Genomic DNA, 27,604 nt, shown 5'->3' with positions numbered 1-27,604 from the left:
TAAAAAATGTTTGTAAGGAATAGCTCACCCAAAAATTAAAATTTGAAGAAAATGTACTCACCCTCAGGCCATCCATGAAGTAGATGAGTTTGTTTCTTTATTAGCTATGGAGAAATGTAGCATTCCATCACTTGCTCACCAATGGATCCTCTGCAGTGAATGGGTGCCGTCAGAATAAAGTCCAAACAGCTGATAAAAACAGTGCTCCAGTCCATCAATTCACATCTTGTGAAGTGAAAGCTGCATGTTTGTAAAAAACAAATCTATCATTAAGATGCTTTTAACTTTAAACAGCTGAAAACGCTGATGAAATCGCAGAATCCAGTCATAAAAATGTGATTTACTGTATAACGTGAAATGTAATCAAAAAGCTGCCTGCAGATGCTTCTACTAAAGCGCTACAAGAGCAATGCAGCTGAGATGAAAAGCGATTAAGTGTGTGAAACCGCAAATGTTTGTGACACGATTGTGAAAGTAGTTTAACTTGCAGCCCTGAAGAGACAGCATTTAGTTTAAAATGTCGGTAAAGTTATAAATGTGAGTTTTCAGAAAAACAAATGTGTTCATGTGTGAAATGTGTAGTATTTTTACATGGAATAACGTGGAATGTCACAGAATTTGCCAAATTTTAGATGACTCAATCAAAAGTAGGTCATTACACTTAAATCAAACTGAAATATGGACATGTGTCTGTGAATATTAAGCTACAAAAATACTTTAAATGTGAATCCTGCATGTTGTGTCTCTATGTGAATGAATGGCGCAAAAACGCAGTTTCATTTGCTACACACATACTGAAGCATTTTCAGTCTGTCGCCTAAATATGAGTACATGAAGACAAACATAACCTCTAAAACTGCTCTGAGAGTTACTTCATGAGCAATTTACCGTTTCTTGTGAGAAAAACCAAAACTACCGTCATATCATTTACAAACAGAAACTTAAAGGTCTTCACAGCAACCTGTCAAAATAAAAGTTTGGTTTAACTTGAATAAATTGTGACAAATATATAACATAATTTAGTGATGATACTACTTCTACTAATAAAATTTTTAAGGAAAATTTACCAAAAAAATGTAAACACAACACATTATTTCTAAAAATAAATAATACTTTTTTTTTTAAAAAAATCTAATAATTAGAGATGGTTTTGGTTATTAAAATTTAATAAAACTATTTGAAAAATGGAGACCAGAGAATTAACGGAAAACACAGAATTTGGTTAAATAAATAAATAAAACGTATTTTATAGGGCCTTAAGAATGTAATTTTTGTTCAATTTGTAAATAAAATGCTATTAAATTTGCTTTATGATTTCAATTAATTAGGCATGCTTTTTGACTAATATTTTTTAAATTTAACCATTAAAAGAGAGTCTAGAGAAATTAAAAACGGAATCCAGAAAAAATTAAAACGGAAAAAAATAAATTTGTGAAAAAATAAAACGGATTTCCTATGGCCCTAGACCTCGCTCCATAATATTACTTGTGGATTATCGTGATGTTTTTCTCAGCTGTTTGGACTCTCATTCTGATGGCACCCATTCACTACAGAGGATCCATTGATGATCAAGTGAAGTAATGCTACATTTCTCCAAATCTGTTCCAATGAAGAAGCAAACTCATCTAAATCTTGGAAGTAAATTTCAGGCAACTGTTAATTATGGGGTGAACTATTCCTTTAAAAACAACAAGATTAAATATATGTATTCAAAAAGCTGCCTGCAGATGCTTCTACTTAAGCGCTACAAGAGCAATGCAGCTGAGATGAAAAGCGATGAAGTGTTTGTGTGAAACCGCAAATGTTTGTGACACGATTGTGAAAGTAGTTATCTTGAAGCACTGAGGAGACAGCAAGTGTTTTGGTCAAAACGTTGGTCAGGTTATGAATGTGAGCTTTCAGAAAAGCGAAGTGTTCATGTGTGAAATGTATAGTAGTTTTACCCTGCAATATAACTTATGTTTATGTTAATGCTGTTGTTTTCATGCACCGTGGCCAATCTGTCCTTCAAACCTCTGCCTTTTGTTAGGTTTCAGATTAATTTAGTTTTTTTCATTTCCAAATGCTTCTGTGTCATAAGGCAGCCAATGCTCTGTAATCCAATAGAAAAATCACAAGTTGTTGGCCTGTATGATCTGCTGTAGGATGCTGTCCACGTCATTGGTGTCGTAGCTGATTCCCTGCATATCCAGGTTCGGTAGGATGGAAGACAATAATGCAACCACGTTCTGACGGACAGAGCGCAACCTCTCCAGCGTCACACTGCTGTCAGGGAGGAATGACAGAGACATGTTCATATTTGTGTATAAATATTATACATATACATCAATAACACAGTAGGCAATGATCATGTTTCCTTTTAAAGCATCAGTGAGCATTTTAACTTTCTGTAATATAGTGTGAAAATGGATCTCAAAATCATACAGTCATTGTTGGAAAGGGTTCAAATACACAAAAATGCTGAAAAACCAAAGAATTGTGGGATCTGAAGGATTTTTCTAAAGAACAGACTCAAGAACAACTATCACTAAATTAAAAAGAAGAATCAAAAAGAGAAAAAAGTGTATGTAAACTTCTGAACAGGGCCATTTTTATAAATTCAACTATTATGTGCAAATGTCTTTTATGTGAAACATCTTATTCAGGTCAGTACTACATTAAAAATAACAGGCATTTAAAATGTAAGGTAAGATCCTCTTATTTTGGTAAATTAGTGGACATTTTGCAGATTCTGCAAGGTGTATGTAAACTTTTGACTTATATGTCATTGCTGTCACTTTTAATCAAAATATCTATGTATAATAAATAAAAAAAATATATAAAGATTGTTATATACATTAAAATTCTTAGCTGTTTTGTCCAGCTATAGAGAATCAGCTGTCATACCTATTGTAAGTGAGGTTGGGTGTGTTGGTGCTCTGGTCTCTCCTGTCTTGTGTGTCTGTTTCTGTCTGTCTCACTCGGTTCAGCAGTTGGTCTCTCTCTGTTCTCAGCTCGTTCAGATCTGTTAACAGCGTCTGGTTCTCACTCTGGAGCTTGGCTAATGTCTTACTCCAGTACAGCTCGTCCCTTGGACTCATTTCTGCCTCCTGCTGGATGGGGGACGAACTGGATGGAGGCCTGTTGGCCTGTTCCTCTGATTTCTACAGATGGAAGGGATTTAAAATGAGTCGTTTGTTAAATGTTTTGTACTAATCATTAAATATGGTGGCACTCTGATTAAAAACTACACATTGATGATGACATTATTGATGTTAAATGTTTGATGAGTTACCGAACAAATCACTGTAACCACATTTTTAGGTTTCAAAATAGGTTTCTCCACATAAATTAATGATTCATTACAATTTATTAACTTATTTATAATTTTAAGGTAAATGTGTTCAAAAGTATAAAATTTGTGTGTAACTTTAAGGAACGTCACTACCAAACCTTTTTTTTTTTATTAAACATACTTTTTTTTAGCATTATTCTATAACATTTAGTTTTTATATGTGTACAACTGTTTAGAATTGTGCTAGCTAACCATGTGCTGATTAGCCTCTTTAAGGTAGGATCTAAAATTGTTACTACCGAAACATTTGGTTAAGTTTTGGTAGAGACATAAATAGTTTTTTTTGTTTGTTTTTTTTTGGATGTTATCCCATAAAATTTAGTTTTTGTGTGTCTACAACTGTTCAGAGCTGTGCTAGCTAACCATGTGCGGATTAGCATCATTGCGCTAGATTTCAAAATTGGCACTACCGAAACCGTCACAACCAAAACATTTGGTGAAGTTTCGTAGTGACGTAACTGTTTTTTTTTTGGGGGGGGGGCGTTACTCCATACAATTTAGATTTTATGTTTGTACTATATGAGCTAGGGCCCAAAAGTATCTAAAATTGTCACTACCAAAACAGCCACGACCAAAACATATCATCATTGTTCCGGTATTTATGAAAGGAAACACATAATCCTTTATTTGGGGAAATAAACAAAAGTTTAGTACAGTTATGCAACTTTTTTGTATTTTAGTATGTGGGTTAAAATTTTGTAATGTGATGTGGTCACTACCAAAACATTACTGTCACTATTTTGTCAAAAACAAAGTATATTGAATTATTAACTAAAATGTTATGATAGTGTTTGGTTCAATTTATATTCAAACTAATTAATCCTTAACTTTGTAATCAGTATGATTAACTTTTTGCCTTTTACAAATAAAAACTGCATTCAAAATACACCAAACCTCATGAAACGCTTGAAATATTCTTAAAATTGTTATTGATTTAGCTCTGAAAGCTTTTTAATAAAATAACATGACATATATTTACAAGGTAGATGTAAGCTAAATCTTAATATGTCAGTATAACCCTTCTAATTAAATTATTATTACAGTTTTTCGGTAGCGGACAAATATTCCAAAAATTTTGCACCAATTCCATTTAATGGCCTATTTATTTAGATATAATTCTGGTTCTATTATGGAGTTACTTGCAAAAATGAAAATCTGATTATTATAGCGCCACCTTGTGGCCAATCTTTGCAAAAAATGGGGTACTCGTTAATTTTTACAAGTTGTACAAAAATATACATTTTCATAACAGTTTGTCACTCAGATTTGGCATTAGCCACTGAAATTTGATTGGCTGCTGGCGTCCTTACCTGACAAACAGATAGTTCCTCTCTCCTAGACTCGTTTGACATTGGGTTCAACCTTTCCGCATTTTGGTCACATGACACCGATTCACCCGTGGTGACATCAGAAGGCCCGCCCCCTTCCGCCTCCGTCACCATGGCAACCTCCGGCTCACGAATGCCCAGAATTCTTTTCAGCCGTTTGGCTTCCCGCTCCAACTGAGCGAGTCTCTGAGCAAGAGCTGCCCGGTCCGAACTGTCTGCCGGTAACGGCGACACGGGCTGAAACCCTGACCGGCTGAGAGGAGTGACGACCACTGTCTGAGTCATGGTTGTGGAGGCGTGTGGTGAGAGTGGGTGAGGGGGGATCCTGGGCTGATCTTTGGGCATCTGCGGCCCCTGAGATGTTTGGGGCTCAACAGGGCTCTCCGGTACAGTGGTCTCTGGCTGAATACTGTCCTCCTGAGCCACCGTATCCTCGGCTGATGATGTGCTGGTGTTTGTCTCTGATCCTTCATGCGTTTTGTCCGTTGCATCTGCCTCTCCTTCAGATAGGTCATCTGAAGCTTCAGCATGGTTTGGGGACTTATTGTCCTTTTCAATGTCCGAACATGTTTCTTTCCTTCTTTTTCTAAAGAAATAATAGAGCAAAATTTGTTAAAATTAGTTAAACCTAGGTTTTTTAACTTGATTTTCTACAATATAAAGACAGCTCTAGATTTTCATGTTTAAAGACCCAGTTATATTGTAATTAGCTTTGCAATTAGCTGTGTGATATGGCTGTACTGTATATTGGCATGGCTTTGATTCGGCCGTAGGTAAGCACAGTGTGCCGATATATAGTCATATTGCACTGCTACAATTTTTTATTTATACCAAAGTTCTTTTTGGTCCTCAAATTTGATTGGCTGAGAGGAGTGTGACATTCTAGTAATGTGGGAACTCCAACAGTTTCACCGTTTGTATCATTCCATTCTCACAGCGGATGCCCAAATCCACTTTAATTTTATAGATAATATTGTTTTTGCGTCACGGAATGTAGTTTTTAGAGTTTTATGAGAATGTACTTCTTTAGGCTTTAAATATGCAGTTTGTTAATTAAAAAAAAGGTCTATTTGAAAATTTGCTCCAGGGTGTCAGCGGCCATTCAGCATTCATGAACCCGCCAAGAGCAGCCTTACCTCGGCCAGATGTCCTGGTATTTGCAGCTGTCTCTAATGTCTCTATAGTGGTTAAACATGAGATATAATTTGTCTTGGGTAATTCTGACGGGCAGTCTTTGGTCTTATTAATCTATTATTAGTTCCAGTGCAAATAGTTTTGGCTGAGGCCGAAATCTCTTCACGTTATATTTTATGTCAATTTAACACTGTATGTCAATTTAGCACTGTCTTTGTACTTTTGACTGAATTGCCTAGGAACTTTTATGATGGCTGTTGTTTATAAAATCATATTATTCAATAAGTATTATTTTTTTATAAATTAAAATAACATTTAATAACACTATTTGGTATTGGGAAATGGTGATTTTAGTTACATTGTTCCACAATTAGATGGCAACAAGAGGCTGTTTTTATAAGTGAGTCAGCAGTAAAGACTTTTAAATTGAAATGGACTGAAACAGGGTTGTAAACAAGGAAGTTATTTTACTTTCAACAACACATTGTAAGAGGCAGGCAACAAATGCACTGAGCAGTGCTGTCATCAGAAATAAGCCTTAACAGATGAAAGAATATTACGATAAAGATATCGTTTTCCTCAGCGGACATTCAAACTTATGTTTCATTGTGAAAATGAGATAAAGCTGAAGAATGAATAACCATCTCTCTCTCATAATACTCTTCATAATACATTGAGCTTTTAATACAGTAACTAGAACGTTACTAGTTCTAAAGTGACGTTTTTGAATTAGTAACAGAGGCTCGGGCTCAGCTGTTCAACTGTCAACTTGAGATTTGAATGCGTGGCGGAAGGAAGTAGTTCACACAAAAGAGGGTTTTTAAAGACACACTTAAAGGTCACACTATTAGAGGTCGACCGATATTGGTTTTTACCGATACCGATAGCTAGGTTGGACCACACTGGCCGATACCGATTAATTAACCGATAGTTTTTGAAAATGGATATTGAAGGGCAACTAAAATAGTGCTCTACTATTTAAAAAATAAATACTAAACCATACTTTGTAAATGAATAAAAATATTAATAGTAATTATAAATTGATCATTAAAGTTATTTCGTAGTTCATTAATGTTAACAAAATGAACTTCGAAATTTAACAATATATCAGTAAATGTTGAAATTAACACACTAACAAGGAACAACACTTCTATTCTACAGCTTTCGTCAATCTTAGTTGATGTTACAAATGGGCTAATTGTAAAGGGGTGGTAATCTTTACATTTTAACAATTTTCTTATTATATAAGCAAGCTACTTTTTAAAACAATTACTTATTTAAAATTAGTGTTCTTTAAGTGTCGGCAAGTTTACAGAAATAGTTATTGTTTTTTTCTTTTTCGTTTGATTATTACTGATGAGATCAGACAGTGGCTGCTTTAACAGGCTGCATTAAAACGAATGCACAGATCTATTTCAATGTATCAGATGTTTTGTCCTGCTCTGAAAACATAACTGACTGTGTGTACACCAGTTTCGTATAAAAGTATTTGAAAATCCAACTCCATTTAACCGCATCTGCAATCAAGCTTTTTAGGACGAACAAACACAAAGAGCAATTGAAAGTCTGTCAGTGCATCTAATAGTACTGCATTACAAACGGCAGAAATGAAGGCACATGTAAGTAAAAAACTGCAAATTGATAGCTCACACTGTCAAACAATACACACTTAGCTCACTGTGCAAATTCTGTGCAATGAAGCCAGCCGCGTTTCTGGTGCGCAGGCATGCCATATGCGGGAAAAACACAAGCTCATTGAAGAGACGATTGAGGTGCGTCTGAGATGAAACCGAACATAAGTGCAGCGCTGCGTTGCGCGGACAACTTGCAGGTATCACACACAGGACGCGTTGTGTAGTTCAAGCAGAAATCTAAAACAGTTTATTTAATCACCAAACAGGCAAATGTTTACTTCAAGAATGATCAAAAAAGCGGCAAAGGTTAGTTTAAACAGATCAAACAGAAAGAGAAACTGCGATCTATAATGCAGCCATTTCAGAAACAATTTCTTTTCTGTTTTACATTTATGTTTAAATATTATTTGTTTTTGTTTTGTTTCAGTTTAATATGTTAATTATAAAAGAAGTTTGTGTAATTTGTAAATGTCATAAAGGACGTGGTATGAATTGGACGAAAACACGCCAGGGGAATTGGAGAGGGTCAGACACAATTTGACCACTTCGTACGTTTTTATTTGTGGAAAATCCCTTCTTTAACGAATTTCGTTTTGTATAATTTTTATCTTAATTTTTAATAGATATTTTTGTTGATCAGTTATTAAAATCAAATAGGAACAGGAAAATGGCATTGTGAAATAAAGTGCGTAACAAGATGCAAACCCACCATGCTTCAACGACCTGAAGAAAAGGCTAAATCATAAATTATAGCTCTATATGAAGCATACAGACTTAATTAGAGCTACAGAAATACAAATAGTTTGCTTAAATGCACAATACTCAATTTTCCAGCCCAGGGTCAAGTCTTTATGAACGATGTGGGACAGATGTGTAATTAAAACTATGGCGCGCTGTGACTGATTCTGTCGGCTGAATGAACACAGTTTGCTTTCTCACGTCTTTAAATCTGCAACTTTGCTGGCTAAGAATATGAACAGCTGGATATAAATCAATACAAATATATGGTAACAATCCTGACATTAAACATTGGTCTGAGTTCTGGGACCTCTCATACTCTTTGACAGCGGAGCGTGAGCCGCTTCAGCAAAGAACGCAACCCCGAAAAACTATCGGCAAGGATTTTTGCCGATAACCGATAGTTCGGCCAATCAGCTATCGGTGCCGATTAATCGGCAAAACCGATACATCGGTCGACCTCTACACACTATCACCCACTTAAATACTGTAGTTTGTCACAACCACAGTAACAACAATGTTTGGTAAACATCTTAAATGCAATGCAATGCATCAACCAAGGATTTGCATATGTTTTTTGTGCTTGTTACTATGCTAATGATGAGCGAATGCAATAGTGATTCTCTAATGCATGTTGTGTGTCTGTCAGACCTCGGGGAGGGCGAAGACTCTTCTTCTTCTGTGACAACAGCGCTAAGTCCATCCTCATCTGTATCCTGTGTATCTGTCGTCATGGTAACGGTGGCCTCATCCTGTTTGCTCGCTGATGCTGGTTCAGAAAGTCCTCGACAGAGAGGACGCACTGGGCTTTTACTCATCTACAACACACACGCATACTTATTATTAGTCTGAAGTGAGATCAATGTGTCAAAACCAAAATGAGAAGTGGTATTTCAAATTAATGTAGGTAATGTCTATAAATGCCTCTGTATGGCTACAAAGAACTGCAGCCATGAGAAACAACTACTAAAACACAAGTTCTTATTTAATATAAGACTTTTTTGGATAAAACGGTGTGATGTCTAGTAGTTTCAAGTATGAATTATTGGGTCGCTTGGCAATCTACAGTATCAAAATACTGCAGTGTCCCCAACACTAACATACACCAACAATTTATGTTTGCATAGGCAAAGCTCTGACATTCTCACTTGTACGCATTATTTGTCATGTCTGCCACATGCAAAAGAAGACGGCCACATGCAGACCTAAAGAAAACATTTATACAGACTAAACACACAGCTCAACAAGCCCACAGAGGGTGTGATCACACTCTGATACTTGTGAGAGTCAGTTCCTGTCCTGGGAAATAAGTACTTCCTCATCTGACACACATTTAGATTTAAATACCTCCAGAGATCTTCCTCTTCTCTTGATGGAGGCATGTACCCTGCGCACAGCAAAACGCACATTAACACCAGATGCATTCATACTGGAATTTCAGATATCAGAATGAGGAGTCACATGATTAGTGTGAAGTTTGTAAATAAAACAAAGATTATTGTCTTTCTGCTTAAAAGGTTCATGTTCAATTTAATGTTTTACTTGCCGCTTCTTTATAACCATTTGTGAAATTTACAATGTTTTTGTATGGCTTTTGTACTGCGAATTTATTGTCTTAACTGTTTTTTGAGTGTTTTTTCATAGCTGGGTGTTGTGACTTCAGCATTTTCCTCTGTATCCTCTGGTAACAAACAGCTCCTAAGCAACAAAAACACAAGAAAAAATAAGCCGTGGTCTAATGGTGAGGGAGTTGGGCTTGTAACCCAAAGGTTGCCGGTTCGATTCCCACATTGGCAGGGTTTGAAGGTGGGGATTGTGAATGAACAGTGCTCTTTCCACCTTCAATACCATGACTGAAGTGCCCTTGAGCAAGGCACTGAACCCCCAGTTGCTCCCTGGGCGCTGGAGCAATGGCTGCCCACTGCTCTGGTGTGTGTGTGTGTGTGTGTGTGTGTATGTGTATGTGTGTTTGTTCACTTCTCACTGCTGTGTGTGTGCACTTGGATGGGTTAAATGCAGAGGGCCAATTTCGAGGACAATACGTCACGACTTTTGACTTTTCAACTTTTAAGACTAGTGTGTGGTTTGCATTTGCATTTCAGACGTCCAGTTATTTTTTTCCTTACGGTTAAAGGGATAGTTAACCCAAAAATGAAAATGTGATGTTTATTTGCTTACCTCCAGGGCATCCAAGATGTAGGTGACTTTGTTTCCTCAGCAGAACACAAACAAAGATTTTTAACGAAAACCGGTGCAGTCTGCCAGCCAAATAATGTGAGTGTATGGGCACCAGACCTTTAAAAGTAAACAGAAACATGCACAGACAAATCCAAATGACACCCTGCAGCTCGTGACGATACATTGATGTCCTAAGAAACGAAACGATTGGATTTTTGTGAGAAACTGAACAGTATTTATATCATTTTTTACCTTTGATACACAGCCACGTCCATCTGTCCTGAGCACGAGTTTAGCATCCGGCTCTTTACACGTTTACGCGTTCTGGCGTAGTATACGCAAACGCCGGAAGCGATCTGTCGCATGTATACAACACTCATTGTTTACACAGTGCACAGAGATTGTGGGTATAGCGGCTATTCAAAATGGCAATTACTTGCTCTTGTCCTGATTGTTCAAACTGATTTAAAGCTAAAAGTTTACGTTTGCTTGCGCAAACTCATCCGGGACTTTTCACTGATTTCCCCTTCAGTTTGCATATACTACGCCAGAGCGCGTTCACATGTCACGAGCCGGATGTTGTGGCTGTGTATCAAAGGTAAAAAATTATATAAATACTGTTCAGTTTTTCGCAAAAAACTATCGTTTCATGTCTTAGGACATCAATGTATCGTCACGAGTCGCAGGGTGTAATTTGGATTTGTCTGTGCATGTTTTTGTTTAACGTTACTTTTAAAGGTCTGGTGCTCATCCACTTCCATTATTTGGCTGGCAGACTGCACCGGTTTTCGTTAAAAATCTTTGTTTGTGTTCTTCTGAAGAAAAAAGTCACCTACATCTTGGATGCCCTTGGGGTAAGCAGATACACATCAAATTTTCAATTTTGGGTGAACTAACCCTTTAATGTCCCTTCATTTTTAAGCTAGTTCTGTGTAAACAGGCCTTTACTCTGTACAGTCTGATTAAATGATAAGAAAAGCAGTATGTTCGGAATGACCTCACTATGTTTATCACATGATCTCATCAAACTGAATGTTAAAACAGCCAATCCTTTTAACTAAATCAAATATTGTTTTTTAGCATTTTTGTAACCCTTTAAATTTTTTAATGCCACAATTTAGGAGATTGCGTCATCTGGATACTTCCTGGATACTGAATACATTCACACAGTAAACTTGCTTAAAGGAGAAGTTCGCTTCTGGAATGAAAATTTTCTGATAATTTTTTCTTTTCTTCTTCAGTCAAAAGGAACTGTTTTTGTTTTCCATATAGTGTACTTCAATGGGGATCAATGGGTTGAAGGTATAAACCACAGTTTCAATGCAGCTTTGAAGGGCTCTACATGATCCCAGCCAAGGAATAAGGGACTTATTTAGCCAATGGTTATACGAAAATTTAAAATGTATATACTTTTTAACCAAAAATGCTTGACCTCATACATGTCAAAATGCACCCTTGATGTAGGCGGAAGTACTGACCAAGTGTTTACAAAGCGAACGTGCAAAGAATGTCAAATGCCCTTTACAAAAAAAGTACAGCGATGCCCTTTACAAACAGCGATGTTGGCCGATTTTGAAGTTAGAGGAGAATTTTTTATTTTTTTTGCCCTACCATACCAAAGTACACAGACGACGAACTAACCATGCATGACTTTTTAACATGATTATCCAATGTTCGAAAATGCGCATGCACATTGCAGAGAATTTGTGGTATATAAAAGGTATATACATTTTTTTAAGGAAATGACAGATTGTTTCGCTAAATAAGACCCTTATTCCTTGGCTGAGATCGAGTAGAATCCTTTGAAGCTGCATTGAAACTGCAATTTAGAATTAAGACATTCAACCTGTTGGTCCACTATATGGAGAAAATTCCTGGAATGTTTTCCTCAAAAAATGTCTTTGCCACTAAAGAAATTACCTGGAAATATTCATTCTGGAAGTGAACTTACTTTAATGCACACAATATACATACTGCATTCTGAACATAGCCATTTAATTCAAGGTAATTAGACAGGGACAGACTCACCGTAAACGTGGTATCGGGTGCATGCAACATTTGAACGGATCAGGAACACTTCCAGCAAACAGGAGAGTGCTGATTCCTCTCCATTTCAAACAATCCTCACACTGAATCCATGTAACATCCCTTCAGATACAAGAAAGCCATTAATACACCAGCTCAACTTGTGTGCAGAGTATTTTTTTAGATTTTTGGGGAGACATTTAATATGAGATCCACTGAATAAAAAAGCTAATTTCAACTTTTTTTCTTACAATTCTGCCTTTTTTTTCCTCACAATTGTGAGTTTATATCTTTTTTACTCTGACTTGCATGATACAAACTCAAAATTCTGACTTCAGAGTAGTCTGAAATAAAACACAGTTCTGAGAACATATCAGTCTTTTCCCTCTCAGAATTGGACTTTAAAACTTGCAATTGCAAGTGTATACATCACAATTCTGAGAAAAAAGTTTATAACTCACAATTTCAAGTTTTAAATCATGTAATTCTGACTTAATAACTCACAACTGTGAGTTGACCTCTTTATTCTGAAAAACGTTGTGAGTTTGTATTAGGCAACTCTGAGAAAAAATACTCAGAATTATGAGAATAATGAGATGTAAGCTTGCATTTACAAGAAAAAAATTGGAATTGCAATTTTTTACATAACTCGCAACTGCAAGTTTATATCACGCAATTCTGACTTTTTAACTTACAACTGTGAGTTTGTATCACAATTCTGAGAAAAAAGTTAGAATTGTGAGTTTGTGTTAGGAAACTCTGAGAAAAAATACTCAGAATTGCGAGATATAAACTTGCATTTGCATGCAAAAAGACAGAATTTCAACTAAAACTTTAAGTTTATATCATGCAATTCTGTCTTTATAACTTGCAGTTTTCATATTCAGTGGCTGGTTTTTATACATTTATGACAATAATATGGCTGGAAGTGAGCAGTTAATATGTTGATGTATTTTCAGCTGAAACAAGAAGTTAGGACTAGCCACTAGCTTTGAGTTCAGCTTCAAATCCTTGATTTACTTCTTGCTATTGCTTGTCAGATGCAGGTGGTATAAACTGCCGCAGATGTATTTTTTGTAGGTAAAAACCTGGAAATTAGCATTTTAGCACTTCTAGTTCCATCGTCCTGAAGTCAATTGGTTTTTGATTAAACGCCTGAAAAAGGTCAGAGCTCAAAGATTTCAACTCATGATTTCAACTGTACATTTTTGCTCTGAAAGTGAACTACTCGTTTAAGGCTTTAAAAGCTTTAAAGAACAAAAAACATGCAAGAATCAAATGTTTGTTGGTTCTGCACTAATCCAACAGCCAATTGAAAAATTCTGTTGGGTTTTTGCTGAGGGAAACAGGATGATGCAAACCTGCAGCCTTTAAAAAACGTCCCTACTGCCACGGTCTGTTCAAAAAGCCTGTTTTTCCTTTGAAGGTGATTAAAAACTATTCTTGTATTCTGTTGTTATGTTTTTGCAAAGCTAACAAAACCTCAGTTATGAGGTTTGTTTGTCAGGTTGTGATCTGTCATGTGCACTGCATGTTTTAGTTGCTGCATGGTTTACTCGCAGACATCACAGATATAAACCACGCTACTGCTTTAGCTGCGCGATTAACAGTTTCATGTTTCTCAGCGCCGCCCCCCTCCCAGCATTTAACAGCTCGACTCGACCTCTGCCATCACCAAATGTTTCTTGTGCATGTATGTGCGAGGTTTGTGGTCTAACAGACAAATAGTCCGTTTTTAGAAAGTTAGGTTGCACCATCTTTCATTTTTTTTTTTACAGACAAACCCACAGTACTATTCTGACCACCTAACAACAACATTATTGTGTGAAAAGTTTTGGAAGAAAACAATCATACACTTCTTCTTCTTCCTCCTCTTCTTCTCCTTCATCCTCATCCTCAGTTTCCTCAGTATCTCCTTCTTTGCTTTTCCTCTCTAAGGCTTGAAATGCTCTCTCTTTTGCTTTCTTTTCCTTCTTTTCACGCCAGTAGTCATTCAGTTTGAGACCGAGAGCAGCTAGTGTGAGTCTATGAGAAAAGCAGGAAAAAATGGTTACATGGAAATGATGGAATTGTATTTGTTAACTCTGCGCTTAAACCCATTATTTGTGATGTAATCTGTACAACAAAATACACCAAAGCTTGTTTCTCTGTGGCAGTAGATTTGAATTTAGCATCAGTCTGACATTCAAATGAGTTGCTATTGGAGCCGGTCTGCGCTGTTGTAGCGCTGCAGGGTAAAGTTTGTGGTGAGTTGCTGAAATGCACCTGTACTCTTTGGTGTACTCAAAATCCTGCTTGTTGTGAGCTGGCTTGAGGAAGTTACACTCTATCACTCCGATGACTCCCACGCCCGACCTTTGACCTGATGACTGAAGGAGACATACAGGAAGTGATGACTCGAACACAATGAAAACACAGCTAGTTTTAAGACATCTGAAGTAAATTATAACCATGCCCACACAGAAATAAACAATTAATGCTTTCTGCATTTCCTGTTCTGAGATTTCCGTGTGATAGATAATAATAACATGAAATGCACGTGCAGATTACTGTCTGTGTGGACATGCTTATACAGGTGCACGTCGTGGAAAAAATCATTTATTTCAGTAATTCAACTCAAATTGTGAAACTTATGTATTAAGTAAATTCAATGCACACAGACTAAAGTAGTTTAAGTCTTTGGTTCTTTTAATTGTGATGATCTCAAAAAGATTGAATACTTCATAAGACCAATAAGAAACATTTTTAGTAAACTGTCGGCTTTCTGCAGTATGTTCATGTACTGTATATGTACTCAATATATGGTAGAGGCTGCTTTTGCTTTAATTACTGCCTCAATTTGGCATGGCATGGAGGTGATCAGTCTGTGGCACTGCTGAGGTGGTATGGAAGCCCAAGTTTCTTTGACAGTGGCCCTCAGCTCATCTGCATTTTTTGGTCTCTTGTTTCTCATTTTCCTTTTGACAGTACCCTATAGATTCTCTATTGGGTTCAGGTCTGGTGAGTTTGCTGGCCAGTCAAGCACACCAACACCATGGTCATTTAACCAACTTTTGGTGCTTTTGGCTGTGTGGGCAGGTGGACAGGTGCCAAATTCTTGGTAAACGGGTGCAGTGACTTTTCAAAAAACACAGTGGACCAACACCAGCGGATGACACTGCATCCCAAATCACCACAGACTGTGGAAACGTAACACTGGACTTCAATCAACTTGGACTATGAGCTTCTCCACCCTTCCTCCAGACTCTAGGACCTTGGTTTCCAAATGAAATACAAAACTTGCTCTCATCTGAAAAAAGGACTTTTGGACCACTGGGTAAGCCCAGGTAAGACGCCTTTGACGTTGTCTGTGGTTCAGGAGTGGCTTAACAAGAGGAACACGACAACTGTAGCCAAATTCCTTGACATGTCTGTGTGTTCGGCTCTTGATGACCCCAGCCTAAGTCCATTCCTTGTGAAGTTCACCCAAATTCGAGAATAGATTTTGCTTGACAAGCCTCTCAAAGCGCAGTTCTCTCTGTTGGTTTTGCATCTTTTTCTTCCACACTTTTTCCTTTCACTCAACTTCCTGTTAACATGCTTGGATACAGCACTCTGTGAACAGCCAGCTTCTTTGGCAATGAATGTTTGTGGCTTACCGTCCTTGTGAAGGGTGTCAATGATTGTCTTCTGGACAACTGTCAGATCAGCAGTCTTCCCCATGATTGTGTAGCCTAGGGAACCAAACTGAGAGACCATTTTGACGGCTCAGGAAATCTTTGCAGGTGTTATTAGCTGATTGGCATGTCACCATATTCTTTTGTTGAGATAGTGAATTGATGGGTTTTTGTTAAATGTGAGCCAAAATCATCACAATTAAAAGAACCAAAGACTTAAACTACTTCAGTCTGTGTGCACTGAATTCATTTAACATACGAGTTTCACAATTTGAGTTGAATTACTGAAATAACTTTTACACAACATTCCAATTTATTGTGATGCACTTGTATGTCGTTTTTCCACATGTATGGATCCAGTACCTTGATTTGACAGCCAACTTTCTCGTGGGCCTTTATCAGTCTGTTTTTATGGTACATCATAATTCCATAGTGCTCCTTATTTTTCCGGTTGAATCCAAAAGTTATCTTCACTCTCTCGTTCTGACAGCAGCATTTAAAGAAAACACACTTGAGTCAAAATGAGTTTGATTAGGGGAAGATGGGAAAAAACAGTAATAATTACAAACAAATGAAAACAAGTCCATCTGTTAATTTTAAAAACCTGCTGTGGATGTCAAACACAGAAACATTACTTAATCATAATTTAGATGAAAACAAAACAAAATTACTTACAAAATTAAATGAATAAACTAAAACTGAAATACATTTAAGTAGTTTTTTCATTAAAATGTATTTCAGTTTTAGTTTTAGTATATTATTAGTTTATTAACTGTTAACAGAAAAATATAAAAATAATGATATTCCAAAATATGAATAGATTTTTTTTATAAAAAAGACAAAAACACAGATGACCAAAAATTTAATATGAAAATAACAAATATTTCAAAATGTTAATGAATGCATATTTAAAAACAAAAAATATTACAAAACCAGAATTGAATTCTTAAACAATTAACTAAAATTAAAATAAAAACAAAATACAAACATAAAAACTTCAATTCAATTCAAAATAATTATAAGTATAATAGTATCTCAGTGCTAAAACAACACTGACTGCTGGTTGATAAATTCAAGTTTTGAGGTAAGTGGAAGGATACAATAAACTGAGGTTTATAGACGTCATTCTCGATCATGGACAGACTCTTGGCAATCAACTTAGTCTGAACTTTCTTCTGTCTCAAAATGATCTGAATCCTGGGCTTCAGGTAAAGGATACTGAGATATGCCTGGAATGACAGACAGAGGAATTCTATTTGTGTTAGCGTTCATTTAAGTTGGTGTTAATAATCCATATTTTCACACTGAGGACAACTGAGGGACTCATACACAACTATTACAGAAGGTTCAAATGCTCACTGATGCTTCAGAAGGAAACATGATGCATTAAGAGCTGGGGGTGAAAACTTTTGAACAGAATGAAGATGTGTACATTTTTCTTATTTTGCCTAAATATCATATTTTGTTTTCATTTAGTACTGCCCTTCAGAAGCTATAGAAGATACTTGCATGTTTTCCAGAAGACAAAATAAGACAGTATTAAAGGAGAACTCCGGTGTGATTTTGACCTAAAGTGTATTGAATCATGATACCGAGTGTAAACGTACCTTGCATATCTCATCTCGTCTTGTCCACTGCTGTCCGAAATCTGGGGTCAGTTATCCGATGCTCACAACAGGTTGTCAATGAAAGTCAATCGGGCATCGAAGGAGCCATGTAAATAAATCACTGTTTTACGCCATTTACGAGGCACAAAGTAGCTCCAGACTTCATTGGTAGACTTCCAAGGGCCCTGACATTTAAAACGAGACATTGAGAACTCAGAAAAAGCACCGGTAGTTTATTTACAAGTAGATTTATACAGACAGTAACTGCAAGAAGTTTAGCGGCCGCCGCCATCTTGAATGTAGTCACGATAAGTCGAGTGTCGAGCACGAAGGAAACTACAACCTGATACGTTGATAACCTGATGAATTCCATGGTGCTCGACACTCGACTTATCGTGACTACATTTAAGATGGCGGCGGCCGCTAAACTTCTTGCAGTTACTGTCTGTATAAATCTACTTGTAAATAAACTACCGGTGCTTTTTCTGAGTTCTCAGTGTCTCGTTTTAAATGTCAGGGCCCTTGGAAGTCTACCAATGAAGTCTGGAGCTACTTTGTGCCTCGTAAATGGCGTAAAACAGTGATTTATTTACATGGCTCCTTCGATGCCCGATTGACTTTCATTGACAACCTGTTGTGAGCATCGGATAACTGACCCCAGATTTCGGACAGCAGTGGACAAGACGAGATGAGATATGCAAGGTACGTTTACACTCGGTATCATGATTCAATACACTTTAGGTCAAAATCACACCGGAGTTCTCCTTTAAGAATCAAGCGTATGTTAACTTTTGAACAGGGTTTTGAAAAATTCAACAATTATTTTCTCTTGTGGATTGTATGTAAACATCTATTATGTGAAATATCTTATTCAGGTCAGTACTAAATAAAAAAAAACATGCATTTTGTATGATCCCTCTTATTTTGGTAAAATAATTAACATTTTGTAGATTATGCAAGATGTATGTAAACTTTTGTCTTCCAACTGTATAATTTTAAATATAGTATATGATTTGAATATTTTATCTCTGACAGTTTCTGATCATTATCTCTGCACCACAAAGTTATTTTAGAGTCTCAAATTCACAAGTTCACACTGCAACACTGTATTTTACTCTTGGCTCCATCTAAAATTCAAACACACACACACACACACACACACACACACACACACACACACACACACACACACACACACGTACACACACGCAAACATTTGCATTCACACTGTAAAACAACCACAGGCCATAAATATCAGGAAGTTCCTTGCTCTGTTGGCCGTCTCTCTCTCTCTCACACTCACTCTGAGAGAAAACTCCATCTCAGGGACGCTGTTACTCTCTCTGCGGTGCTTGTAATAATCTCTCCTCCATTTTCCCTGTATCTCTTCCGATTGGATCTCCGGCAGACGGATGTCCTCCGCATCCGTGTCAAAGTCAAACTCCGGCTTTCCATCTTTATTTCTGTGGGAGATTATACAAATTTGACATAAAAGACAAAAATGTTTCAGTTTCGTTCAGTATTTTTGCATTCAGGCTAGATAGAAAGAGAAATACATTTGCTTTTAGAGAAAATCTAAGTCATAAGTTACCCACTCAGTATTTTTAGCTTAATTTTTCAATATTTCTTTGTTTATTTTTATTTATCAAGCGCACTGAATGTAAAATATTTATACTGATTTCTGATATTGACTACACAGTTTATTTGCTTTTAGTATGAATATGTAAGCTTGTGTGCTCCAAAACAATGACAAAATTCACATTTACAAAACATACGCATTCAAAACTTACAGTCTCTAACTTCCGCCAATATGGATTAATGATTTTGAAGACATCACCCTGCACTTCAGCTTCTCATCAAACGTTCTGTCCAATCAAATGCTCTCTAGAATCTGAAGCGTTCCGTACCCTACACTATAAATAGATGCTTAAGCTGCGGCTGAAATCAGTCATTTGTTCACAGAATTTGTATTTTCTGTACGATGAATCTTAAGTCGCTGGGGTATATTTTTAGCAATAGCCAAAAATACATTGTATGGGTCAAAATTATTGTTTTTCTTTTATGCCAAAAATCATTAGGAAATTAAGTAAAGATCATGTTGCATGAAGATTTTTTGTAAAATTCCTACTGTAAATATATCAAAATGTAATTTTTGATTAGTAATATGCATTGTTAAGAACTTAATTTGGACAACTTTAAAGGTGATTTTCTCAGTATTTAGATTTTTCTGCACCCTCAGATTCCAGATTTTCTAACAGTTGTATCTCGGCCAAAAATTGTCCTATCCTAACAAACCATACATCAATAAACGCTTATTTATTGAGCTTTCATATGATGTATACATTTCAGTTTTGTCAAATTTAACCTTATGACTGGTTTTGTGGTCCAGGGTCACATATAGGGAATAGGGAATGATTCCGACTGTAAATATGCATTGGTTTGTGGCAAATGAAACCTGGTTTTGCTTTGTGTCACACGAACTGCTAGAGACATGATGGCATGGAGCAGATCATATGCGCATTTATCCAGCTCTGCGGCTCTGGCTATTAGCTATTGGCTATTTAAAAAAGAGGTGGAACTGCTGGATATGTCCTGCCCTGCCTTCTTGTTTCAGATGAAACACATAGAATAATGCTGCATGTTTCAAGGCACTTCAGTGGACCTTTAAGGAAAACTTTTCACTTTATAATTTTAGATAAAACTTACTTGCATGTTGCAATTCATCTAGCAAGGAAGTGTCTAATTAACATCTATCACAAAATCTACCATCCAAACCAAAAAATTATCATTAAATAAACACTGTCTTGATATCTATGGAAGGGTTAGTTGGGTTAGTTGCAACTTAGGGTTAGTTGGGTTAGGGTTAGTTGAAACTTTGTATCTCTTTATTTCTTGCATTTCAGAGAAACAATTCAGAATTGTGAAATAAAAACTCTGAATTCTGATGTATAAACGTGAAATAAAAAAAAAAAGAATTGTGAGATATAAACTTATAATTCTGACATTTTCGATTCTTTTCGAGTTTACATCTCACAGTTCTTTTTTTGGGGGGGAATTGCGACTTATCTCACAATTCTGACATATTTCCCCGCAATTCTGACTTTTTTTCTCAGAATTGAGAGATAGAAGTCTAAAGTGTAAGATATAAACTCAGAATTGCAAGACAAGCATCCAAATTGTGGAATAAAAAGTCGCAATATCCTAATTGACTTATTATTCCATACCATAAATGGGCTTGTATAGACATCTGAGATAAAAGCTATACAAATAAGCACAAAACATGATGATAAAATTGCCAGTTGCATTACCTATTGCTTAATATGCTTGTTTGTTCGAGAGAAGAATCGCATGCTTTTAGGGTGAATTAAAATGACTTGATTTGTTAAACTAAGCAGTTCAGGGTTATATTAAAAACAGACACAAATCAGGAGTGTGTTGTTACGACAGTCTCAGTACACTCACCTGCGTGCAACATTTAAATCACATGCAAATTAATGATGACACTGAACATAATAGTTCTCCTGTCTGCGTTTGCTCTGTAACGTCATCTTGCACTACGACAGACCGCATCCATGCAACTCTGGCAAAGTAGTTTAAAAACTGCAGCCGACAGACCTGCGGATGTTCCAGATGATTATCTTGGTTCCTTTTTTGCCCTGAATGGAGTCCAACTGCTCTTGTAACTCAGAGACACTCTGGAAGAGAGAATATTTCAGGATAGCTCTCAGACTCGCCTCTGAATCCTCTGTTACCACCAGCGTCTGTGAGATAGGAGTTAAAGGCAATGTTTTGTCCCACTGAGACATCTGTTTACAGTCTTTATATACATAGAGTACATGCATATGCATGCAAAACATATATATGCATCATATTTTTTCTTTAATCCTCCTGTTGTGTATTGGACTCACACTTAGTTTTTCAAACTTCTCAAAATCTTGCTTCTTGAAATGCAGGGAATATTTCTCTTTTGTGACCCTGGACCACAAAACCAATCATAAGGGTCAATTTTTTTAAACTAAGATTGTCTGAAGCTCAATAAATAAGCTTTCCATTGATGTATGGTTTGTTGGGATAGGACAATATTTGGCAACTATACAACTATTTAAATATCTGGAATCTGAGGGTGCAAAAAAATCTAAATATTGAGAAAATTGCCTTTAAAGTTGTCCAAATCAAGTTCTTAGTGATGCATATTACTAATCAAAAATTACGTTTTGATATATGTACGGCAGGAAATTTACAAAATATCGTCATGCAACATGATCTTTACTTAATATCCTAATGAGTTTTCCCATAAAAATCGATCATTTTGACCCATACAATGTATTACTTATGACTGGTTTTGTGGTCCAGAGTCACATTTACGGTAGAGAATGTGCATGCAAATCAACATACAGATGTGTTTTAAAAAGTCTATACAAAAATTGTTCCGACTTTCGTGTTGGGGTCACATTGACTTCAACATTGACCCCCATCTGCCAAAAGTGGTTTTTGGTTGTTCGTTTTTTTTATCTCAATTACTAAACTGTTGCAACACTGAAAAGAAGTGTGAGAAACACATTTTACACTACAATCTTTTGAGAAAATGACAACAAAAAGGCAGAGATGTTGGTAATCGTTGCGTTTTCTTACATATTTTATATTTTGTAATCTCTGACAAGTTAGAATAAACATGTTTTTAGTATGGAAACCAATGTGGGTCAAGTTTCTGAACACAACAGGAGGGTTAATCGTACAGAAAAATGTTTAAATCTTTAGTTCAAAGATCTGTTTTTCTACTGAACAGAAGGATATTGGTCTGTTGGTTGAACGGGGCGATGGGTACGATCACAGCCTGAGCTTTAATAGCCTGTAAGAAGCTTTGAGACAACATGCCCACGCTCTGACAGCCGCCATTTTTTGTGAAGATCAGAGCGTCGCGGCCCAGACGCATTGAACCCGATTTAAACCCGTTTCCGTATACACCGATAGGTTGATGACTGCTTTTACTGGAGCCTTTCTCTGTGAATCCAAAGCTGTAATGAAAATGAGAGATTCCTCTTCACAAAATGTCTTTGTATTCAGACTTGAGGCATCATTCATCTCTGTTTTAACACACCTGAGCATTTTGTGCAGTTTGTTGGGCGTCATACCGCTCCCATTGTCCATGAAACTGAGACACAGCTGTTCTCTGACCGTCACAACATCGATCCAGATGTTCTTGGCTGTGACGCCCGGGTCAGATGCATTATCTATGACACACACAAGCAGAGAAATAATCCAATTTACATTGCAAATCATTTGCAACACTTTGTTTTCTCACTGCAAGCAGATGCCAAAAGACAGAACTCTAAATATAACCTACAAGCTAAAAAGAGACACACAAACTGTTTAACAGGATGTCAAGAGGAAACTGCAGAAATATTAAGACGGATTTTGTTAAAACCTCAAATCTTGATCATTAAGTGATCAAAAGAGAAGACGTTTAGAAATATTTCCACCATCATCTCAATGCTATATTTCACGAACGCAGTTTCCTGTCTCTAACGGTACTGAGATCCGATCCTGAAAGCTTTACATATTTCCATCAGCCTTTACCATAAACCATCTATCTATCCAAGCAGAGAAACCGCAGGTGTAGTTCATCACGAAGCACAAGTGAAACTTCGTCTCATTTGAACAGTACATCTGTAATTTTACAGTAGTAAAACAAGCTGCGTACACACATCTTTATGTACATTAATTGCAACTTCATTATGCATTTGCTTATGCTTTTATCCAAACTAAATCAGTTTATGCATAACCTCGGTGTTGTTCTATGCTGTATTTTATTATTAAATGCGATGATTTGCAGACATTTTAAGTGTTTATATACTATTTATGCACTATGCATGCAATACAAAACTCAAATGCATTATGCGTGTTGCGTTTTAACATTCAACGCCAATAATTTTCATTCCAGCTTTGTCTGTAAAGTGCTGTAGTTAGCTTTAAAAGAGCTGCAACAGGTGCGCAAGTGATGCGAGTATTTGTTTTCTATGAGATTAGCAGGAAGTTCAAACCGAAAGTGTCGCCAGTGCCTGACAAAACCGGAGGTTTTTTCCTCCGAATAGATGAATGTATTTGTGTTTTGCTCACCGATGAGTTCCGCGACCGCACTGAAGGGCCATGTGTGACTGGTGGAGTTGCTCTCCAGGTAAGACGGGCTCATCTATAAAAACAACAATACGCAATATAATCATCTGAAAGTATCCCATATTGTAGTAATGCAACAAAACACTTAGAAAAGGAAAGAAAGAGTAGCTACACACAGAGCTCAGCCGAATTCCGTGTTCGCTCAGTCTCGCCATCATGAGGGTTAAAACACACGTCAGATGAGAAGAGATGCAGATGGTTCATTCTTCCTCCTTCAGTGTGTGTGTGTGTGTGTGTGTGTGTGTGTGTGTCTGTGTGTGATTGTGTGTGACGTGACACTCCCACCCAGAGCTCCACAGAGCACATCTCATCTACACAGTTGTTTCGTAGTTTTTTTTAATCATAGGCCTAACTTTTTAACCATTTGAAATCATTTCATTATTTGTTTTAGAATTATTTTTAATATTATATGATTTTAAGTATTTATTTACTTTTCATAAATTAACATATTTTCATGCTTTACTGTAATTTAAAATACTGTTTGCTATAAAAACAACTTTATTTCATATTTAGCGTTTAAAATAGTTTTCATACACCTAGAATCTGCAAAATATTAATTATTTTATCAAAATAAAAGGGATCATATAAAGTGCATGTTATTTTTCATTTAGTACTGACCTGAATAACATATTTTACATAAAATACATTTACATATAGTCCACAAGAGGAAACAATAGTTGAATTTATAAAAATGACCATGTTCAATTGTTTACATACAATTGATTATACTGTGTTGTTACCTGAATGATCCACATTTTTTTTAGTGATAGTTGTTCATGAGTCCCTTGTTTGTCCTAAACAGTTAAACTGCCCTGTTCTTCAGAAAAATCCTTCAGGTCCCACAAATTATTTGATTTTTCAGCATTTTGTGTGTGTGTGTGTGTGTGTGTGTGTGTGTGTGTGTGTGTGTGTGTGTGTGTGTGTGTGTGTGTGTGTACCTGGTATTCATCACACACACACACACAGGATAGGAATACCAGTAGATTTTGACCTTGTGGGGACATTTCTGAGGTCCCCATGAGGAAACAGGTTTATAAATCATGCACAATGAGTTTTTTTGATGAAGTAAAAGTGTGCACAATCTCCTGTGAGGGCTAGGTTTAGGTGTAGGGTAGGTGTAGGGTGATAGAAAGTATGGTTTGTACAGTATAAAAACCATTACGTCTATGGAATGTCCCCACAATTCACAAAAACAAACATTTGTGTGTGTGTGTGTGTGTGTGTGTGTGTGTGTGTGTGTGTGTGTGTGTGTGTGTGTGTGTGTGTGTGTGTGTGTGTGTGTGTGTGTGTGTGTGAATTTTAGATGGAGCCAAGAGAAAAATACAGTGTTGCAGTGTGAACTTGTGAATTTGAGACCCTTTCCAACAATGACTTTACAAAAATGATTTTGAGATCCATCTCATTTCACACTTAGGGACTCATGCAATTACAGAAGGTTCACTGAAACATTTTGAATTGAAAGATAGGGGTAAATTTAACTTATTGTGTCTTCTGGGAAACATTTAACTATCTTCTGTAGCTTCTGAAGGGCAGTACTAAATGAAAAATATGATTTTAAGGCAAAATAAGAACATTTGAACAATCTTGATTCTGTTCTAAAGTTTTCATCCCCATCTCTTAATGCATATTTTTTTCTTTCTGCAGCATCAGTGAGCATTTGAAACTTCTGTAATAGTTGCGGATGAGTCCCTCAGTTGTCTTCAGAGTGCAAAGATGGATCTCAAAATCATACAGTCATTGTTGGAAAGGGTTCAAATCCACAAAAATGCTGAAAAACCAAAGAATGTGTGGGACCTGAATGATTTTTTTTAGAAGAACAGTGGGCGGTTTAACTTTTAACAGGACAAACATGGGAGTCATGAACAACTATCACTGAACAAAAAAAAATATTGTGGATGTGGATCATTCAGGTAACAACACAGTATTAAGAATCATTTTAAACAGGGTCATTTTTATAAATTCAACTATTATTTTCTCTTGTGGACTATGTGTAAACCTCTTTTATGTGAAATATCTTATTCAGGTCAGTAATAAATAAAAGAAAATAACATGCATTTTGAATGATCCCTCTTATTTTGGTTAAAAAAATTAGACATCTGTTTAAACTGGATGGCCTCCACCCAAACAAACTTGGTGCAAGAGTGCTAAAGGATAATATCTTCTTCTCCCTGCATCATCCTTTAGTAATGTGTGCCAATCCACTCAACCTGGACAAAATATGAGTGACCACAGGACATCATATCAGAGTTGTCATGTGGTTGACACATCCCACAATGACATTGAGAACACCACGCATTCACAACATTCACTGCTAATGGACACCATCCAGGCTGAGGCCTGCCCACAGAGCTTATCACAGACAGATTGTGATGTATCAGAACAGTTCCAAGACTCAGCACCCAAGGACGACTTTCCGGAAAACAGCCAAGGAAGCCAGGACAACATATTTCAGAACCACACGAAATGAAAACATGGCTGCAAGACAGGTGCAGTGCAACAGTGCTCAATAAAACAGCAAGAGCTTTGCTTTTCTGAGTGTCTGCTGAGCTGTTAGGAGAGGTGGAGGTGTAGCTGCCATTGATAGGAATAATGGTGTTATAAATAAACAGCATTACTTTTTTCAGCAACAAGTAATCAAACAAATTACTGTTTCCACTGTTAAAACGCTGTTAGGGTTACTGACAATAAAATGGGGCATTACTATCATTCTACTACTACTGCAGCGATACTATTGTTCTTCTTTTGAGGTAAATTCTTGTTGTTTCTTCTCAGGGCTTCTTCTTCCAGAAACGAAAAGTAGTGGAGATGAACATGTTGAATGTTCACGTTTGTTTATGGAGATGATGTGGGTGTTTACCTACATGTCTGCACATCCACGGAGCTGCTAGTGATCGTGATCAGATTAGAGATGAGTTTAGACGGTAAAAACTGGAGCTGGCGTTTGTATCATATGGATTACGTTATCAGAGAATATTTGTTTTCTTCATTTAAAACATTTCAAGCTTTCTATACATATATTTATCATGTCTGTGAGGCACATATTCACAGAGATTTATGTTGTTTTATTAACAGTGGTGTGAAAAAGTGTTGGCGATCCTGATTTTTTTTTTTTTTTTTTTCATGTTTGTTACACTTTAATGTTTTGGATCATCAAACTAATTTAAATATTAATCAAAGATAACACAAGTGAACACAACATGCAGTTTTTGAATGAAGTTTTTTATTATGAAGGAAAACAAAATCCAAACCCACATGGCCCTGTGTGAAAAAGTGTTTACGACCCAAACTTAATAAATGGTTGGGCCACCCTTAGCAGCAACAACTGCAATCAAGCATTTGCGATAACTTGCAATGAGTCTGTTACAGCGCTGTGCAGGAATTTTGGCCCACTCATCTTGGCAGAATTGTTATAATTCAGCCACATTGGAGGGTTTTCCAGCATGAACCGCCTTTTTAAGGTCATGCCACAGCATCTCAATAGGATTCAGGTCAGGACTTTCACTAGGCCACTCCAAAGTCTTCATTTTGTTTTTCTTCAGCCGTTCAGAGGTGAATTTGCTGGTGTGTTTTGGATCATTGTCCTTCAGGATTTTTTTTTTTTTTTTTGGTAAAAACAGCCCAGACCATCACACTACCACCACAATATTTTACTGTTGGTATGATTTTCTTTTTCTGAAAGGCTGTGTTACTTTTACGGCATATGTAATTGGACACACACCTTCCAAAAGTTTGTCTCGTCAGAGTATTTTCCCAAAAGTCTTGGGGATCATTAAGATGTGTTCTGGCAAAACTGAGA

At 36.6% G+C, this 27,604-nt stretch overlaps 1 protein-coding gene across 1 annotated transcript; it reads right to left on the bottom strand.

The window, feature by feature from the left end:
• Positions 1-1,262: 1,262 nt before the first annotated feature.
• LOC141288742 (MORC family CW-type zinc finger protein 3) lies at positions 1,263-23,845 on the bottom strand. The gene is made up of 16 exons (XM_073820912.1): positions 23,752-23,845; positions 22,733-22,865; positions 22,429-22,649; positions 21,250-21,397; positions 18,938-19,097; positions 17,128-17,256; positions 16,391-16,510; positions 14,637-14,740; positions 14,226-14,396; positions 12,375-12,494; positions 9,789-9,866; positions 9,516-9,555; positions 8,820-8,986; positions 4,645-5,248; positions 2,887-3,143; positions 1,263-2,265 (listed from the first exon to the last, which is right to left on the bottom strand). Exons 1-16 carry the CDS (start codon positions 23,822-23,824, stop codon positions 2,112-2,114), a joined length of 2,679 nt encoding a protein of 892 aa, XP_073677013.1. The 5' UTR covers positions 23,825-23,845; the 3' UTR covers positions 1,263-2,111.
• Positions 23,846-27,604: the final 3,759 nt, after the last annotated feature.

This window comes from Garra rufa, chromosome 16, assembly GCF_049309525.1.
Source record: "Garra rufa chromosome 16, GarRuf1.0, whole genome shotgun sequence".
NCBI classification, from domain to species: domain Eukaryota; kingdom Metazoa; phylum Chordata; class Actinopteri; order Cypriniformes; family Cyprinidae; genus Garra; species Garra rufa.
The sequence above is the reverse complement of the archived record's forward strand: the minus strand, read 5'-3'. Positions and strand labels throughout refer to the sequence as shown.